This window comes from Mesoplodon bidens (genome assembly GCF_964165515.1).
Source record: "Mesoplodon bidens genome assembly, chromosome: 14".
NCBI classification, from domain to species: domain Eukaryota; kingdom Metazoa; phylum Chordata; class Mammalia; order Artiodactyla; family Ziphiidae; genus Mesoplodon; species Mesoplodon bidens.
Window position 1 is genome coordinate 27,131,498 of NC_138170.1, and position 19,469 is coordinate 27,150,966.

The 19,469-nt window shown below is 50.2% G+C and overlaps 1 protein-coding gene across 5 annotated transcripts in view; it reads left to right on the top strand.

Moving 5' to 3' along the window:
* SFXN5 (sideroflexin 5) overlaps positions 1-19,469 on the top strand; it is a 116,459-nt gene that overhangs the window by 70,816 nt on the left and 26,174 nt on the right. For 4 of the 5 annotated variants that reach the window (XM_081253936.1, XM_081253935.1, XM_081253937.1 and 1 more), the window contains 2 exons: positions 2,167-2,257; positions 18,125-18,240. In XM_081253936.1, coding sequence (XP_081110062.1) covers positions 2,167-2,257; positions 18,125-18,240 — 207 coding nt within the window. The remainder of the gene's footprint in view (positions 1-2,166; positions 2,258-18,124; positions 18,241-19,469) is intronic. The other variant, XM_081253939.1, reaches the window with a different exon arrangement.

Below are 19,469 nucleotides of genomic sequence, written 5' to 3' on the forward strand. Positions count from 1 at the left end.
CCGTGCCTGCCCTGATTTGACTGCTGCGGGCACCCTGCAGCCCTGGAGGCTTTCCCAAGGTTCTTCATCTTCCCCAACAATCCAGAAGGTTGAGGCCAGAGCCAGGGTGGCCTGCTGAACCACCAGGTGTGCCAGGCCGAGAGCAGGCTGTCCCCAGCCCCATCAGGTCCACAGTCCCACAGGGGAGGGCTGGCCCTAGCCTCAGTTTGGGGGAGCAAAGGCCTCTATACACCCATCTTCTGGTCTGGCCACAGACATCCTCTTTTGTCTCCCTGTGCCTGTGCGCATGCGGTTTCCCCACCGAAACGTCCTTCTCCCCAGCCAAACTCCACCTTCCTCTCCTCCAAGAAGCCCCTCTTCTAGACTTTGCTGATCTCTCCATCCATTCACTTCTTTTTTTTTTTTTTGCAGTACGTGGGCCTCTCACTGCTGTGGCCTCTCCGGCTGTGGAGCACAGGTTCTGGACGCACAGGCCCAGCGGCCATGGCTCACGGGCCTAGCCGCTCCGCGGCATGTGGGATCTTCCCGGACCAGGGCACGAACCCTTGTCCCCTGCATCGGCAGGCGGACTCTCAACCACTGCGCCACCAAGGAAGCCCTCCATTCACTTCTTTGTTGTTTGTTGCATTTATTCCTCAGCCACTGCTTTACTGAGCATGTACTCTGTGCCATCCCCTGCCCTAACAGCCAGGCATACAAAGGTGAAGAAGGCGCAGTCCCTCCCTCTCAGTCCGGCGGGGGCATCAGACCCACAAACACGGTACTGAGTTCTGGGAAGGAAGGGCTGGTGATGTGCAAGGGAGGGACTTTCTGCCTGGGAGAGGTGACATCATTCTTACATAGATTCATTAATTGAGGCCTCTTACATGCCAAGCTCATGCTAAGCACTGCACATACATTCTTATAACAGCCCTGGGGTGCTATAGACGTTACTTTCTCTTTTACAGATAAGGAAACTGAGGCAGAGAAAGGTTAAGTGACTCCCAGTGTTAATGACACTGGAGGTGGCGCTCAGAGCTGGGCCTTAAAGAACAGGTGTAGAGCTTCCCTGGTGGCGCAGTGGTTGAGAGTCTGCCTGCCGATGCAGGGGACGCGGGTTCATGCCCCGGTCCAGGAAGATCCCACATGCCGCAGAGCGGCTGGGCCCGTGAGCCATGGCTGCTGGGCCTGCACGTCCAGAACCTGTGCTCCACAACGGGAGAGGCCACAACAGTGAGAGGCCCGCGTACCGCACAAAAAAAAAAAAAAAAAACAAGAACAGGTGTAGACTGAGCAGGGGAAGGAAGGGGTTCGGGGCATAGAGACCAGCAAGGGCAAAGGCCCTGAGGTGGGAAATGCACATAACGTTTCAGTTGACTGGACTCACGGAGAGAGAACGTGGGTGTTGGGGGAGTGGGGAAGGGAGGTTATGGAGGCCACAACGGCTGCATGGAGGAGACTCACCTACTTGCACAGGCCGTGGGGAGGAGCTGTCATGGCGGACAGGATTGGACCTGTGTTCCAGGGAGACGAGGGTCGGCATGGGGGATGGACTGGAGTGGGAGTGCCCAAGGCAAAGGCAAGGGGGGCCCAGGTGTCCTGTGCTGGGTGAGGGGAGCTGGAGTCTGAGTGAAGATGGACAGAGAGCCCAGGATGTCCGATGCACTCCCGTCCTGCTCTGGGCGGCTCTGCTTACCTCTCCAGTCACCTGTGAGTCCCCCTGTGCTGAGTCCTCCCTGTCTCGCCAGGCCCATGCCTGGGTCCACAGTGGGACACCAGGAAGGTGGTACTTAAGAAGCTGGGTGGGAATGAGGGGCATTCTACACTTCACTTATTTGCAGATTATAGATTCTTCTAACAGCAACCTCCCCACCATCCCTTTTCCTCTCCCCAGAGAGGCTATAGGTGTGCCCGTGTGTGCGTGTGTGTGTGTGTGTGTGTGTGTGTGTAGCTGATGCTTTTCCTCTCCCTCTTTCTCATGAGCCGGTTAACTGGGATGACTGGGCAGTGATGCTTTAAGGAGCCACACTGGGGCTCGGCAGCATCAGGTCACGCTGAGGATGTAGGGTCTGGAGTGCAGTTCCAGGGCAAGATGGTGCCCCTCGCTCTCTGCTCTTCCCCCAGCCCGCCCCTTCCCCCCATGGGCCGCTGCAGCACCACACACTCTTTCTGTTTTCTCTTTCTAAGGTGGGCCTTAATGTCCTGGTTCAGAAAGCCAACAAGTTCACCCCGGCCACCCGCCTTCTCATCCAGAGATTTGTGCCGTTCCCCGCCGTAGGTAAGCCTTGCACAGTGAGGAGTGTCTGTGCCTGTGTGCACAGGCATGCATGTACCACCTGTGGGCGTGTGGGGCGGCCGGGCTCTGGGGGAACTGGACAGCCCCTCCACACCTCTCCTGACACTGGGTGGGGGGTGTCTCCTGGCTAGGGTGACTGGAACAAAATGTGTGTAGGTAGAAGAAAGGGTGACTGGGGCGCCACTGACCAACTCTGTGCCTGAGATTCTGTTTTTAGCACAGGGATTCTTAACCGGGGATCCCTAGACCCCCAAGGGGTCAGTAGATAGAATGCAGTAGATCTCGTGGACTTGGTTAAAATATTTATACTAACCTCTAACTGAAATTTAACATTTCCTTCCATTATGAATGTAGGCAGCAAATCACAGTAATAAGCAGGACTTGTGTCTGTCACCAGTAGAAATCACAGATCTTTTCATGTCACATTACAGTTGTTACAAAGATCTTAAAATATCATTTATGCTCAACACTAATTCAAAATTATATTTAATAGATCCACCAGTAGATCTTGTCTTTTAATTAATTAGTTTAAAGTCACATCTATTACTGTATCACAATTGAAAAAATATTTTGATAACTTATTTCAATATAATCCCTTTGTAATCCTACATATTTTGTTTTATGCACTTAGAGACATTATTTGGGGAGGGGTGCATAAGGCCTCATCAGCCTGTCACGGGGGTTCCTGACACAGAGGAAGGCTTAAGGCTCCCGCTGATCTGGTGCTCCAAGCCCTTGTGTGGTGGGCCCTTTACGTTTCAGGGACCTCCAATCATATTCAGGTAACTGTGTGTGCACATGTGTGTGTGTGTGTGTGTTTGTGTGTGTGTGTGTAGGGGCTTTCGCCTGCTTTCAGCAGAGTCTTTGCTGGTCTTGGAGACCTGAGCTTACAGTAGGTGCCCCAGGCCTGGGCCCTGAGATCCCACAAAGCCCAGCCTGGCTCTTAAGGAGCCTACACCTTATTTGGAGAAAGAGCACAACAGTGAAAATTTTTTTAAAAACTAAAAAGAAATACACAACACTGACACTGAAAGAAACACAAGGCTGACCACCATTAGTCATCAAAAGAGAAGGAGAGGGCTTCTCTGGTGGCACAGTGGTTGGGAGTCCGCCTGCCGATGCAGGGGATGCGGGTTTGTGCCCCGGTCCGGGAAGATTCCACATGCCGCGGAGCGCCTGGGCCTGTGAGCCATGGCCGCTGAGCCTGCGCGTCCGGAGCCTGTGTTCCGCAACGGGAGAGGCCACAACGGTGAGAGGCCCGCGTACCGCAAAAAAAAAAAAAAAAAAGAGAAGGAGAAGAAAGTGCTTGAACCATGACACTGAGTTCCCCATCTCATGCCAGAAGACAAAGCTGGGGCAGGCCCAGGAGGGGCATGAGGTCCCATTACCTCCCTGGTACCAAGCCTCAGCCTGAAGAGCCAGGCATGAGACCCAAGCTCATGGTCCCAACCCTGTTCTTCATCTCCAGGGCTCAGCTTCCCCATCTGTAAAATGGGGGCACCAGTACCTACCTTCCTACAGCCTTGAGCTGAGGATCAAATGAGACCACAGACCAGTTCCATTCATAGGAAAGTGCTTTGAAGCACCTGAAAAGCCCCTGTGAGTAGGTGGGAAATCATTATTGAGCAGCCCCACCTCCTTGTGGGCCCAGAGGCTAATGAACTCCCAGGACCAACCACCCGGCTGATCCTCAGCCGACCCAGATAATTGCTATAGCAACTCCACACTTTTAATGAACTCTCAGCTATTTCTGGTGTGGGCCATTAATGGAATAACTCTTTAGATCTGACTTTGTTAAGGGGCCTAATTGAGTGAACACAGCTGCCGATCTTGTGTTCCTAGCCATCCTGAGCTGGAGGGTCAGATGCAGCCTGAGGAGGGGGCAGCTCTCAGCTGCACTGGACTGGATTTTGGTCTCAGCTGAGATGTAATCTGTCCTTGAACCAAATTCAGATAAGGACTCCACCAGGGTCCCATTCCAGCCTTGCTTGGCCAGCCGTCTTGCTGTGTGACCTTGAAAGTGGTCCTAACCTCTCTGGGGGCTCTCTCAGGAGGAGGGCCCCTGCTTTCAGGTTTGACCTTTCTGCCCCCCCACCTGAGACTTTCTGACCTGTCCCTCTTTGGGCTCCAGCCGATTCCTCTCCTGTTTTCTTGTCAGGGAGGAGCTGCAGCCCCTTACGCTGGTCCAGCCATTATGGAGGGTCTTGCAATCCTGCATATCCCTAGCCAGTTGCTCAGGGTATACACGGTGTGGTTTGCAGCCCTGATAGTCCTTACTCGCCAGGATCCTGAGAGCAGTAGGCCCTTTCTGGCTGCTTCCTCAGGCCCACTGCCCAAGTCCTGGCTGTGTGCCTGCCTGCCTTCCACCCACTGCCCTGTCTCTCCTCCCCCACATGTGGGCTTCCATCTCTCGCCCCCAGTGTCCATCCCAGGCCCACCTGCAAATGGGCACTTGACGACCCCCTGGGTGGACACAGACACAGTGGTGTACAGGGGGAACAGGAATGCACCTCACCCCCCAGGGGCTTAAAAGCTCCCTGGTCCTCTCAGGCCACTGACTAGTCCCTGCACTTGGCCTCTCTGCACCTTATCCCCCAGGGCCTCCAGCCGGACAGAGCATCTGTCGGCCCAACCGCACACTGGCAGGGCCTAGGTCCCTCCAGGTGTCCACCTCTGCTTCCCATGGCAGACGAGACCAGACTGCGCAAGGCCGCCATTAAGGCCACTGAGAAGCCTGCTCAGGACTTGTCTTACCTTGTAGAGGGTCCTTTGGCCTTCTGGCCCCCTGGCCTGATGGAGAGACAGGACTCAGGGAGCCCTGAGTACACACGGGGAGCAGGTTGATGCAAGTGGAAGTGATCAGATGAAGCCCTGGTAGTTGGGGGTGGGGGCGGGGGGTGTGTGGAGCAGAAGGGGGTCCAGTTCAGGGGAGAGCAGGTCCTGGAGGGGCCCGTGTGCCCTGTGCTCAGCGGCCACACCCCTCCGCCCTCTCCCCTGGGCGGGCTGGCGCTCAGGAGCTGGGAAACAAGGAGGCTCCTGGGGTCAGCTACTTCTTCCCGCTGCTCTGTCCTGTCCTGCTCCAGCTTGAAGTCCGGGAGGTGCCCCACTGCTGCCCAAGAGAGAGGCTCGAGACTTCCGGGCACAGGATACCTGATTCCTGCACCTGATTCGGCCACTCCGACCGCTCTCTGGCCTCAGACCAGACCCTGTTGCAGCCCTTTCCAACGGGGGCCTCTGTGACAGTGGCTGCGGGCCTCCCGCGGGTTTGCAGAGCCCGGTGCATCAGCGGCCCACGGCTCTCCACGTCTCCCCCGGCAGGCCTCTCTTCCCTCTCAGTTCTCCTCATTCTCTCTCTGGGAGGACCCTCTAGCAGAGTGAGCCATCCCCGTTTTACAGAAGAACAGACAAATTCAGGCTTGCTGAAAGTTATCCTTAGCTGGCCAAAGCCCAGGCCTCCCAGGCTCAGGCCAGGGCCGCTTCAAGTTCACCTGGATCCCTCCTTCAGCCCTGCAGGGAGAAACTAGCCGAGGGGTGTGGTCCAGGGGCCGCTGGGGCTTCTCAGCACCCACCAGGAGCACTCCACCAGTCGGCCCCTGGCTTTTCAGCTAGGGTTGTGTGCACGTGTATACGACTGATGTGTGTGCATGTGTGTGTGCCGAGTACCTGGGAAGCCCCGAGGATGCTCACTGCAGCCAATTCTCTCCCTCAAGGTGGTTTCGGAGCCTTGCTGTGCCCTGGTCTAGGACAGCAATCATGTGGGAAATCTCAGTTTCTATTTATACATGGAGATGTTAGGAAAGACGTTGAGCCCAGGAGCATGTGTGCTGGCATTGGAATTGATTGGGGACTGGTAATTAATCTGTTTAGACCTTAATTAATTCTTCAGTTCTTTCTTATTTGTGGACTGTCACGCTTAATTGTGTTCAGGAGTTCGAGCTCGGGGCAGGCCCTCCATTAATTGATGTGTGGTTGCTGCGAGGTGGAAGTTAATGGTTTGGGGAGCTGGGCAAACAGTGTAATTAAAGGTCAATCGAGGAGGCATTGGAAAAATACCCCTGCCCCCAGGTCCAGCCACCAGTCTCCATGAGCGGAGTCCAGTCCAGGGGAGGCAAGCTCCACAAACAGCCTTCCTGTGAGGCCTCGAGGTGGGAGCTGGAGGAGTGGCAGGCAGGTCCCAGGTGCCATGATGGGGCACCAGGGAGAGGCACAGGCTTATCTTGTGAGGCATGGGCAGGGCGGGGACTATGAGCTGGAGCTGAGGGCGCGGCTGGGTACCCAGGCTCTGCGTCGGTGCATGTGGCGGTGAGGGCCGGACAGGAAGCTCTGGATGTTGCCCCCAGGCTGCCTGGCTGGATCCATGTGGAGCAGGGGACAAGCCGCGTGTGTGTTAATAAAGAGCCCCATCTGGGCCTGAGCTCCCGGCAGGGGAGGCCTGTGCTTCAGCACCGCTGGCCAACTCCTTGCACAGGGAATGACCTTCCTGCATGGACCGGAAATGGCAGCCTCATCATCCCTTTGTGGGAAGTGACTTCATCCTGCGTTGTTGGCAGCAGTCCCTTACATTAAATGTCACAGCTCACTTCATCGCCATGAAGGAGTCTCTGTGTCCAGAAGTGAGCCTGCTCCTCGGGGCGTCTGGACAGTCTTTGGGAGAGGTCTCCTGCTCGTTCACACCAGTGTGCCCCACCTCTGCCCCCATCTCCAAGCTTCCCTTCACGTCCAGACCGTGGGTCTTCCTGGCATTGATTCCCCCTTCACTTTACCACTCTTCCCCTGGTGCTCAATCCACCCTGCTTTCTTCACCTGGGAGGTGGCCCCGGCAGTGTGCCTGAGCCTCAAGGGTCAGTCCCCAGGCCTCACCTCTTCCACCTTTCATCCCTGTGGTTGGAAGACAGCAGAGTGCACCTGTGTCCACTGTGTCCTGGGCCTCGTGATTTATGCTCCTTCTGTCTAGGTCAGTGGTACTTAATGTGGCGTCCACAGCGCTTGAGGGCCATCCTGGAGGCCCTCAAGCCACTTCCTCGACCTGGCCCTGCTCTTGCTCATACCCCGTCACACTATGGTCAACGTTGTGACCTCCCTCCTGCCCTCTCGCTGGACCCCAGGCCTTTGCACAAGGCCCTGCTTGACTGGAGTGCCCACTCTTCCCCACTACCTCAGTTCCACACTCTGCCTTCTCTTGGCAGCCAGGCCTTCGTTTCTCACTTCAGACATCACCTCCTCCAGGAAGCCCTCCCTGGTAGCCCCAGTCAGGATTAGACCACAGCACCCTGTGTGCCTATGTCTATCCTGGAACTACCCATTTTGTCTCCAAGTCTCCCTCCCTCATCAGATTCTGAACTCCCCAAGACAGGGACTAGGCCTCATTCATCACCAACCCCCAACCCCCTCTGTGCTTGCCACCCAATGTTCAGTGTGGGTTTGTTCAGTGAACAAATGAATGCTTTAGTAGAAATGGTTTGAAATTGGGCACCCAGTAGTAAAACCCTACCCTGACGACATTGGTGGCCACATTCTGTGACTGCTTGGACATTTATTCTGGTATTTTTTTAAATTGTTCTTTGAATGTTCTGTTTTCTTATACAAGTTTTCACTATCACTGTCATTCACTCAGTCAGCAGGCCTAGGGTGGATGACCAGGTCATCGTGGGCATATTCTTCAGCCTTTCTGGGTTGGATCTGGAAGGGTAGGCTGGACTGGGTGCCAGAATCAGGGGCAGACCGAGAACTGGCCTGGGGCCCTAGTGTGTGTCAGGCTCCAAGTGGACAGGGCCAGTGGGACCAAGTCAACCAGAGGGAAGTCTCCAAGGGTGTGTCCTAGGGCTCTGCCTTCAGTCTCGTCCCCTTCAGTTATTTTATAACTGCCTTGGTCAGAGGAGGCCTTACGGGTCAGACTCAAGGAACAGGGGTAGCAACCTGTCAGTGATTATGAATTCACAGGCAAGAATACCAGGATCCAAAAAGATCTCACAAGGTTGGATGTAAGGCTTGCTGTTCAAAAAATGCGGCTGCAAAAGTGTAGAGGTGCTGAGACCTGATTTGACCAGATCGTTACTTAGGGTAACGATCCGGAGATTGTGTGGGCTGTATGCTTGGAATAGGTCTGCCGCGTGGTGTGTGGCTCTGAGGCTCCCTCTGACCTCAGCTGCATTATTAGAGATAGAGTGGCCAAAACAAAGGAGTCTGTTTAGTTCTGGATCCCACACAACCAGACTAGCACTGATAAGTGGAGCCAAACAAGAGTAGCAGGATCTTCTGAAAAACTGACCGTCTGTTAATGGAATGAGCTGCCTGACCCCTGGGTTAGGGAAGTGTCTGAGTAGTAGCCTGGTCCAAAAATCTGAGAGGGGCACTTATGTGTGAGTAACTCTCCTGTTCTGGGCAGCTTGCCCAGGACCTGGCATACACATAGTAGGTGCTCAGAGGATGCTTACTGAATGAATGGCCTTCCAATTCAGATATCTTATAATTCCTGAAATACAGAAGGCAGAGAAGTCCAGAGTCAGAGGAGGTGGAGAAGCACGAGGCAGGGGAGGAGGGGTTATAAATGTGGAAGGAGCAGACCTGGTTGGAGTGGGCCAGGCCTGCTGGGGAAGGGGGAGGGGAAAGGGCATGTTGGGGCCTTGAATACTAGCTGAAAGTTCGAGCTTTAGCTTATGATTAATGGAGGACCATTGAGGAATCTCCAGCTAGGGAGTAGCTGTGATAAAAGGGTGCTTTTCAGAAGATGAATGTGTTAGCAGGAATCTTTTATTCGGAGATCTCTAACTTCAGAGTCAGCCTATACCTCAATCTACAGGCTGATTTTTCAATCCAGAAATTCCCAGTCCTGAGTTTGTGACACTTCAGTATAGGTTGTGAAACTCCCCCCAAATTCTCAAGCTATTTAAAAGAAAATCTGTGCCATATAGCACTGCCTCTCAGGCAGAATGGTGGGGAATATCATGAAATCAAGGAAATATTAAGGTGTACATCCCCATCTGATAACCATCACTTCCCTAAAGACAGAGGGGCTATATAGTCTGGTGCGATTCGAGAGTGTGTGTGTGTGTGTGTGTGTGTGTGTGTGTGTGTGTGTGTGTAAGGTGATGATGTACATACATGTCTGCTTGTAAATACATAGACTGTGTCTGGCAGGGACATGAGAATCTGGCTAGAGTTGTTGCCTCAGGGGAGGGGAGTGAAACTAAATTGGAAAGAGACTTTTTTTTAATAAATTTATTTATTTTATTTATTTATTTTTGGCTGCATTGGGTCTTTGTTGCTGCACGCGGGCTTTCTCTAGTTGCAGTAAGCGTGGCTACTCTTCGTTGCGGTGCGTGGACTTCTCATTGCTGTGGCTTCTCTTGTTGCAAAGCACAGGCTCTAGGCGCGCGGGCTTCAGTAGTTGTGGCTCGCGGGCTCTAGAGCGCAGGCTCAGTAGTTGTGGTGAATGGGCTTAGTTGCTCTGCGGCATGTGGGATCTTCCCAGACCAGGGTTCGAACCCATGTCGCCTGCATTGGCAGGCGGATTCTTAACCCCTGCGCCACCAGGGAAGCCCAATCCTAACCTTACTTTTTATTATTTACCCTTTTATGTGATTTGGATTGTTTACTGTTGTACTTGTTACCTACAAAATAAAAGAGAGGGAGGAAGTGGAGTCTGGAGAACTTTGTTCAATGTCACCCTGGAGGCAAGGTGGGAGCTCAAGTCTCCTGGGGTCCACTAGAGTGTTTTTGTTTTTGTTTTAATAAAAATAATTCTATTTTTTTTCTGATAATACATGATTGTGATATAAGTTAAACAATCGCCCTCCTCTCCCCACAAATTAGTTTGGTATATATCCCTCCAAATTCAAATAAACATGTAAATGTGTAGAAATCTCTGCCTAGTTATTGTATCTATCTATAATATAAATATGCCTATATAAATATATATCTAATACAAATGAGATCATACTGTGTATACTGTTTGTAAATCACTTTTTAACCTCACAGTAAATTTTGGATGTCTTTCCATGACAGTCATAAAATCCCAACTTATCCTTTTAACAACCACGGTAACTCATTCTGTGGCTGTTTTTTAAAGATTATGAAATATTATTTCAAACACATGGACTATTATAGAAAATAGAGAATAAACTATTAGATGTACCCAAAGCCTTCTGTGCCCTCTGCCTTTTGATTCTGGTTTCCTCCTTCTCTCTTGAGGAAGGCTGTCGACTTGCATCCTCCCCATTTTTGTTTTTATATTGTATATTATGTGTATATACCATAAACCAGAAATTGTATTGTTTGTGTGTTAAGTTTACATTAACTGTGTTGTGTTGTACATATCCTTTTAAAGCTTGCTCTTCATTGTAGTTTTGAGATTTATCTGTGTTAATACATATGCATTCATCTCAGCTGCTGTAGGCTGCGTGAGTCTTCCACAGATTGACTGGGGACATCTAGGTTGTTTCCAGTTTCTCGCTATTATACATAGTACTGCACCAGACAGCCTTATACTCATGCCCATGTGCACATGAGTAGGAGCTTCTCCAGGCCAGAGGTTTTCAAACAACCACCTGGGGAGCTTTAAAAAGAAATGCAGACATCTGGGTCCTACCTCAGATTTTGTTCCAGTTGTGCATCCAGTGTTGAGAATCAACAGTCTAGGGTCTGTACCTAGAAGTGGAATGACCATGTCAGAGGCAATGCCCATCTCTACCTTTACCAAGTGAGCATACTGGCTTTCACTCTGCCTGCAAGGTTTGGATTTTTGTTTCCCTGCATCCTCTTCAACATTTGGTATTATCAATCTTTAAAAAATTTTTGTCCATCTGAAATGGTTCTTTTCTCATTTTAATTGGCATTTTCCAATTCCCAGTATGGTTGAGAATCTTTTCTTAACTTTATTGGGCATTTGGGTTTCCAAATAGAAGAGAGAGAGAGAGAGTAGATTCCTTTTCATACCATCCACAAAAACAAATTCCAGATAGACTGAAGACCTAAATGTGTAAAGTAAAATGTTAAAGCTTCTAGAAGGAAATATAGATGAACATTGGAGTAGAAACATAGAGTTTCTTTCTTTCTTTCTTTCTTTCTTTCTTTCTTTCTTTCTTTCTCTCTCTCTCTCTCTTTCTTTCTTTCTTTCTTTCTTTCTTTCTTTCTCTCTCTCTCTCTCTCTCTTTCTTTCTTTCTTTCTTTCTTTCTTTCTTTTCTTTCTTTCTTTCTTTCTTTCTTTCTTTCTTTCTTTCTTTTCTTTCTTTCTTTCTTTCTTTCTTTCTTTCTTTCTTTCTTTCTTTCTTTCTTTTGGCTGTGCCGGGTCTTAACTGTGGCATGCAGAATCTTCATTGCGGCAGGCAGGATCTTTAGTTGTGGCATGTGGACTTCTTAGTGCAGCATGTGGACTCTTACTTGTGGCATGCATTCAGGATCTAGTTACCCAACCAGGGATCGAATCCGGGCCTCCTGCATTGGGAGCACAGAGTCTTACCCACTGGACCACCAGGGAAGTCCTAGGATAGATGACAAAAAAAGTATATACCAGAGAGGAAAGGATTGCTTATTTGATAATATATGTATATTAAACTGTACGACAGAAGACACCACCAACAGTGAGAAAACAAGCTACACACTATTTGTAAACCATTAAACCAATAAGAATTAGTCTCCAAAACATATAAAGAACTCCTGCAGATTGATTTTTTTTCTTAGATTCAAATATCAGTCTTTGACTATTAATAAGTTCATGTTCATTGATTTTTAAAATATTTTAAAATATCTCTTTTATGAATTTTTACTTGAATATTTTTGGTGATTTTGATCACTGTATCTTTTTCTTTAATTTTTGTTTTATATTGGAATATAGTTGATTGACAATGTTGTGTTAGTTTCAGGTGTACAGCATAGTGATTCAGTTATACATATACATGTATCTATTCTTTTTCAAGTTCTTTTCCCATTTAGGTTATTACAGAATATTGAACAGCGTTCCCTGTGTTATACAGTAGGTGCTTGTTGGTTATCTATTTTATTTTTATTTTATTTTATTTTTTAACATCTTCATTGGAGTATAATTGCTTTACAATAGTGTTGGTTATCTATTTTAAATATAGCAGTGTATACATGTCAACTCCAAACTCCCAATCTATCCCTTCCCCCATCCTTCCCCCCCCGGGTAACCATAAGTTCATTCTCTAAGTCTGTTGATCACTATATCTTTTTCTTAATAATTGTTAAAACTCTTTATGCATTTTATGATTGTTTTTGGCTGAAAGTAACAGAAACCCTCAACTCAAACTGGCTTTAAATAATAAAGCCTCTCATTACTTTACAGAGGTCAAGTCTCCAGTGAGGCATCCAGGGCCATTCCTTCCATCTCTATGCTCTGCCAGGGGCTTCATCTTCAGGCTTGCTCCCTTCATGGTTGTAAGATGGCAGCCTCAATTCCAAACATCAGATCAAAACCCACCACTGCCCAGAGGAGAGGAGGCCCTGCCTGCCACCTCTGCTTAAGTGGGAGGAGACTTTTCCCCGAAGTCCTGCAGACATCCCTCACTGGCTAGGATCAGTCACGTGTCCCTTCCTAAATCAATCACTGGTAAGGGAGGGGTTATTATAATTAGTTTAGACTAATCTTTTGGGGGTAGAATAGCTATTGGGAGTCAGTCACCATGACCCTCCGTAGATTAATATTGGTAGCCCTTTGTCATATATAATAAATATATTTTTAAAGCTTCCCATTTCTTATAATATTGTTCATAAATAGGTATCAAATGCCATGTTTCTCAATTCTAAGATGCCTCAGTTATGAGGCATTAACGTAATAACCTTTCAGAAGAGGAGAGGATTATATTTCATATTCATTTGAAGGAATGAACAAGTGTTCACTACATATTCACTCCAAGTCACTTTTTTCAATACCACAGATTCTGAATCTCAGGCTTTTTCACATTTTACAGTTCTCTTTTGGGCATTGATTGTTAAACACAGCATCATGGCCATCACAGCTTTTCACAATCTCTGCCTGTAATGTTGACCCTTTTAACCCCTTTTAAATTGACAGTATAATTTCAAAACATATGAAAGATTATTGGGATTATTTTCATTTCCTACTTCGTTATACTTGTGGTTTCATTTTATTCTTTACTTGAAGGAAAAAAATATTCTTGAAGTTAATCAGCTTCTTCAGGAAGTTTCTGAAACAGATGCCTAAGTGTAGGACCCATGAGTAGGTCACGCCAACCCCTCCTGGCTTTAAAATTTTTAAGATCTACTTCAAGAAGACTGGCATTTTTTTTCAACTTTTAGACAAGTAAATCATGGTTACATTCTCATTGTAAAAATGCAAGCAGTATAGAAAAATTTAGGGTAAAAAAGTGGAAGTTCTTCAATAACCCCTAATTCCCAAATTTGGTTCTCTTCCCCAAGAGGATTACTCAGTGAGGTGTGACCCTTCTAGAACATTACCCAAGGATTTATGCACACACGTGTGTGTACCGGTTGTGGGGTTTTACGTTCAGTAAATCATCCTGTACATACTCAATAACTTTGTTCACATAAGTTTGTTTTGGCGATCTTCCCACGTGAGTTCCCTAATGGTGGACATTTAGGTTGTTTCTAATTATTTGCTGTTACAAACAGTGCTATAATTAACATCCTTGTAAATGTCTCTTTGTGCATATGGGCAAGCATTTCTTTAGGGTAGCTATCTATGGTTTGGCAATTTCTGCTGCCTTTAATTGCATTGCCTGGTATCTGGCAGACGATCTTCTGCATGTACAATAACTTTTCGTGTACATGCTCCATTATAGCGTAAGTTTTAAAAAGATGTTTTAGGCAACAATTAGGAATCTAAGTTTAAGTTCAAATTCTGTGTGGATTGCTGTGGGCAGCTGAGGTGACAGTGGCATGAACAGATACCTCTACACGTGGCTCAGTTCACCCACGCACAGACACTTGTGATGAAGAGCAGGTAAGATCCCCTTGCAACATGCATTGTAAGGCGCATGGTGATGTTTATAATGTTAAAATATGCGTAAATGCAGATGAGTTATGGTGTTTGGTTTTCCCAGATGAATAGCCCGTTGCTCCACCCCGTATTTAAATGGCCCTTTCCCTGCAAGTCGATACAACTTCATTAACACAAATTCATTTCCCCTGCAGCTGGGGGTGTTTCAGGACTATTAACTCCATTGATCTATGCCTCTGTTCCGGTGCTAGTTCAAGGGGTAAGCTCCCCTGTAGTCATATTTTTGAGAACTTACTTGCACACTTGTCTTTCTATCTACTGCTCTTTCTCCCCCCCTCCACACTGTACTTTTCACACAGGCACTTCATTAGCTCTTCACAGTCTGCATGATTTTGCATCATGATGTGTCTGATGTGAGAACATCTGCAGCAGGCAAGAGCCTATTTTCCTCAGGCCTTGACACTGAGCTTGCCGTCAGCATGAAGCAATCTCTGTCTCTCTCTCTTTCTCTCCCTCTCTCCCTCTCTCTCTCTCTCTCTCTCATCCACTGACATCTCCTAGCATCACTGCTCCAAAATCAGTTATGCTTGAGTCTTGAATAGTGTCAATCTGAGTTGAAAATGTGCCAGTTTTCTTAACATTATCACTAACAGACTGCTTAATTAACCTGCTGATACTGCCAATAATGGATCTTGCTGGTGTGCTAGAAAGGAGACCCATAGCCCATGTTTGGTCTCTCTCTCTCTCTCTCTCTCTCTCTCTCTTTTCATTTACTTAGTCTCTCAGTGTCTATGTCTCTGGAGTTGGACTGTCAAGGAGTGAGATGAGAAGGACCTGGGAGGGTTTGAAAGGAATACAGCGGAACTGAAAGTTCTGGAAGAGATCATGGAAATGAAATCACTAAAACAGGCTGGCATTCTCCTTGCTCAATGGCAGGGATGGCTAGCAACCGGTGCATACAGCAAGTGCTTAATAAATGAATACCCACTGTACACGGTCAACAGAAGAGATTACAGGGCATGTGCTGTCTGTGTAAGCAGTAAGAACTGTGGGTGTTCCAAGGGAGGAGCCTGGGGTTGCCATCTTCTGAGGTGGCTTTCAGCATTTTCTCTTTCTTTCCAGCCAGGCAGCTCAGATGAGAGGGGGACATTGTCATCCCCAAAGGGGTCCAGGAGGGGAGGGAGGCTGGGTTTTCACTTACTTTCATGCTTTGTCTTTCATCTCAAGTGGTTTTGTGTTTGAACCAAAGGGCTGCTCTGTCCTTCTTGAGGCCACATCACACATTCGGAAATTTCAGAGAGCAGGCGAGATGCCACCATGAGCCTGGGGCAGCTCCATCACCTCGAAAACCATGCTGTCTCCTGTCTTTGTCTCCATCACGTGCACACACACACGGTCAGGCTAGATATGTCTCAGCCGCCCCTGGCTTCCCTCTACCTGGAGATCCTGTAAGCTCAGACAGCACCCAGCGCTCCCGTGGAGACACTAAATGCAGCCCTTCCTTTTACACTTGGGAAGCTGGGTTGGGGGTGGGGTTTGCAGAGTCTGCTGTTGGCTCCTGGCTTTAAGCAGTTGCTCCTCCCCTGGACCACATTCCTGTGGCCTTGCCTTTCCTGGAATGGTGGTGGTGGTGGTGGTGGAAAGGATTCTCAGAGGGCAGAGATTGATGCCTTTCAGGGCAGAAAACCCCAATATTCTCTCCAAAGACAGACTAATATTGGGTCTCCTGGGTACTGAGGGCCTGGCCGTCCCAGGGGTGCGATGGGTGTAGTACATTCCTGCCACCACTAGAGGGCGAGTCACTAACACACAGGCCAGGTGCCCCTTCCCAAGGCCACTCTGGGGGCCCTGGGGCTATCAGGAGCTCACCTCTGAGGGCGGGGAGGGGAGATGCAGAGTCAGGACTGGAACCCAAGCCCATCTGGCCTGAAACCCAGGCTCCCATTCTCTCTTCCTTTACCTCAGATTTACCTTCCTAACTCTGTCAGTCTGTACGTGTGTAAGACAAGGGTTTTTCAACGTCAGCTCTATTGACACGTTGGGCTGGAAAATTCTTTGTTCTGAGGGCTGTCCTGTGCATTGTAGGATGTTTAGTCGTCTTTGGTCTCTAGAGATCACGCTAGATGCCAGTAGCAGCCCCCCGCCCCCAGGTTGTGATCATCAAAAACGCCTCCAAATATTGCCAAATGTCTCATAAAGATGGCCCCGGTTGAGAGCCCCTGTGTAAGACAGGAGAGCATGCCTGCTGTGGAGACAGGAGGAACTGATGCCGAAAAGGTCTGCGCATGGTTCCCACTGCTCCTGTGTGTCGTGTGGAAACACGAGAGCTACTCAGAGACGGCATATGTGCTGTAAATACATTTCGAAACTGTATTTGGTCTCCTGCTTTTCTTCTCCAAAGACTGCAGAGTATCTCAGTCTTCCTCTCTGTTTATTCCACCTCCCCACTTGACGGAAACAGGAGACTGAGGCTCAGAGACCCCCAGGGCCTCAAGCCACCCCTCACCTGCAGAATCCTGTCCCCCAGCTGCAAGCGCCCTGGACCACTCTGCTCCCCAGTGTTGGCTTGGGTACCAGGAGCATCTGTGGTCCTCCTCCACCTGCCCACTAGGCCCTGCCGCCCTCCAGCTCCCCAAACCCTGGTGTCCCGCCCCCCCCAGTGGAGGGAGTGGGGAAGCAGCAGGTGTTGATGCTAATCAGCGTTCACAGCCCAGAACTGCAGTCGCTCCCAGGCTCACACACTCCCCAAAATTAAACACTCATTATACAAAATTAATTGACATTAATTAGCAAAAATTAAAACTTTAAACACAGCAAGGCGCTTTTGGGGGAGGAGTGGAGCAGGCGGGCTCCAAATTTGTCACCCCCCCGACTCCCCACCCTCCCACCACCCCCAAGTCCCCCCACTTCCATCCTGGAACAGGGCCGGAGGAGTTCAGGCGAGGTCAGCACCCACACCCGGCCCTGAGCCCAGGGCCAGCCACGTGGATCCCGGGGGGAAGGAGCTGAAAGAGGCTCCCTGTGCCAGTCACCAGCTGATGGGTGGCCACCCAAACTCTGACACACAGTGCTGAACTAAGGAGCCAGGAGCCCTCCCCTCAGCCCAGGTCCCCATTATCTCAGCTGACATGGGAAGGCATGGCCAAAGGAGGAAACCCAAGCACGTGAAGCAAGAACGTAGAAGGTATGCCTTTAGCCGTGCCTGACCTCCACCCCACCCCGCCCCAAACCCTTCCATCTCCTGGGTACCCGAAGGATGAGGCACTGTAGCCTTTCAGCTCTGTCCCGCTCTGTTGTGTGACCTCAGATAAGTCACTCCCCATCTCTGAGCCTCAATTTTCCATCCATATGATGAGGGGGCGGTGCCGGGTTAGCACTGAGGTTCCTGCCTGCTCTGGCACCTGTTGTCGGGGAAGCAAATCTCTGGGAACTTGATTCATTCTGAGGAGCGAGGGGCTAAATGTGGGGGGCTGGCATTCAAGAGGATGCCCGGAAAGGCAGCCCAAGGGACTGAGGTGCTGATGGTGGAGCATCAGGCACCAGTGTGGGCAATGCGTCTTCAAGCCCGAGAGCCCTCCCAGATGGGCATCCACTTCGCCTGCCCGTGGGGCCTGCGCCTGAGGACAGGAAAGCAGCGTCCTTGATAACTGGCCGCCCTCTAAGCCCTGAATAGTTTCCCTTTCCTTCCTAACACTGGTTATTCTCCACCTTTGCTCTCCAGGTTCCCAAGGGCCCCCAAATCCTTCACCAGGCTGATAGGCAGCAGAGCCACACCTTCGCCCACTGTTTGAGCAGACGTGGCATTTATTCAGAACCTTTGTTGTTTGGTGAGGGTGGAGCCCAGTGATCTCCTGCGCAGGGTAGAATGCCATCCGCCCCCCTCACGCCGGCTCCCTGCCCTCCTCTCTCTCCAGCCAGCGCCAACATCTGCAACGTGGTCCTGATGCGGTATGGGGAGCTGGAGGAGGGGATTGACGTCCTGGACGGTGATGGCAACCTCGTGGGCTCCTCCAAGATCGCAGCCAGACATGTGGGTCATCTGGGGGCTCGGGGGCTGGTAGGGAGGCTGTGGTCGGTTTTCCCTAGACACTTTCATTTCCCAGGGACTTGTGTCCTCAGCGCCCTTGCCTTGCCCTCTTGAGCTCTCCTCCTCACCCCACCCCCACCCCCCATCGGTTTGAGCCCCGGGCCTCAGGTCTGGCCCCAGCCACACCTGCCCACCAGATACCCTTGCTTCTCTCCAGCTGCCTCATCACTACTGGGAAACATCCCCATCTCTTGTCCCAGCCCCTCGGGACGTGCTTTCTCTGACCTCTTACTTGGTAAGGGCAGAGGAGACCCCCCCTCCGCCAGAGCTTTCTTTCCCTTCCCCAGGACCCAGGGCCTAGGGCCTTCATATCTTCCCAGGTGAGAAGAGGACTCAGAGAAGCTGATGGTTTGTGGTTGTGTGCTGCTAATAGGCACTTCTGCAGGTGATCCGTCACTAGGGAGTGAGTGTGGTCGAGGTGGAGGGATGTTTTGTTACAGGAAGGCCCTCTTTCACTTCTGGTTTCACCAGCCTCACCCATCTAGCAATTGTAATTAAAAAAAATAATAATAATAATAATCCTGGGCTTCCCTGGTGGCGCAGTGGTTGAGAGTCTGCCTGCCAATGCAGGGGACACGGGTTCGTGCCCCGGTCCGGGAGGATCCCACATGCCAAGGAGCGGCTGGGCCCGTGGGCCATGGCCGCTGAGCCTGCACGTCCGGAGCCTGTGCTCCGCAATGGGAGAGGCCACAACAGTGAGAGAGGCCCGCGTACCGCAAAAAAAAAAAAAAAAAAAAAAATTCCTGTCCACTTGTATATCCCCCTGTGCTTTCCAGCCTTCATCCTAATGGCAATTAGTGGCTTGTCCTGCTCTGGCCTCCAAGTGCTGGGTCCCCTCTGCTCCAGCTCTGTCCCTCATCAGCTCCCACGTGGCCCCCCACCGCACCCTGTCACTGAGGCCTTCTCCATAAGCCTCTGATGTAGGAAGACCCTTCTCTTGTCCTGGTCCTTCCCCCCGCACTGACTGATCTCAGGGAAAGTAAGTGTCTGTCCAAGGCTTGTGAGGGGCAAGGGGCTCGGGGGTGCCAGTGCCAACACCGCATCCTCTGCTTCCTGCACAGGCTCTGGGCCCCCTGTCATCCCCACACCTGTTCAGAAGACTGGAGGGACCTCTCCCGGGCCTTCCTGAGGCTGGTCATGAAGAACCCAAGTTCCTGGGAGAAATGTTTAGC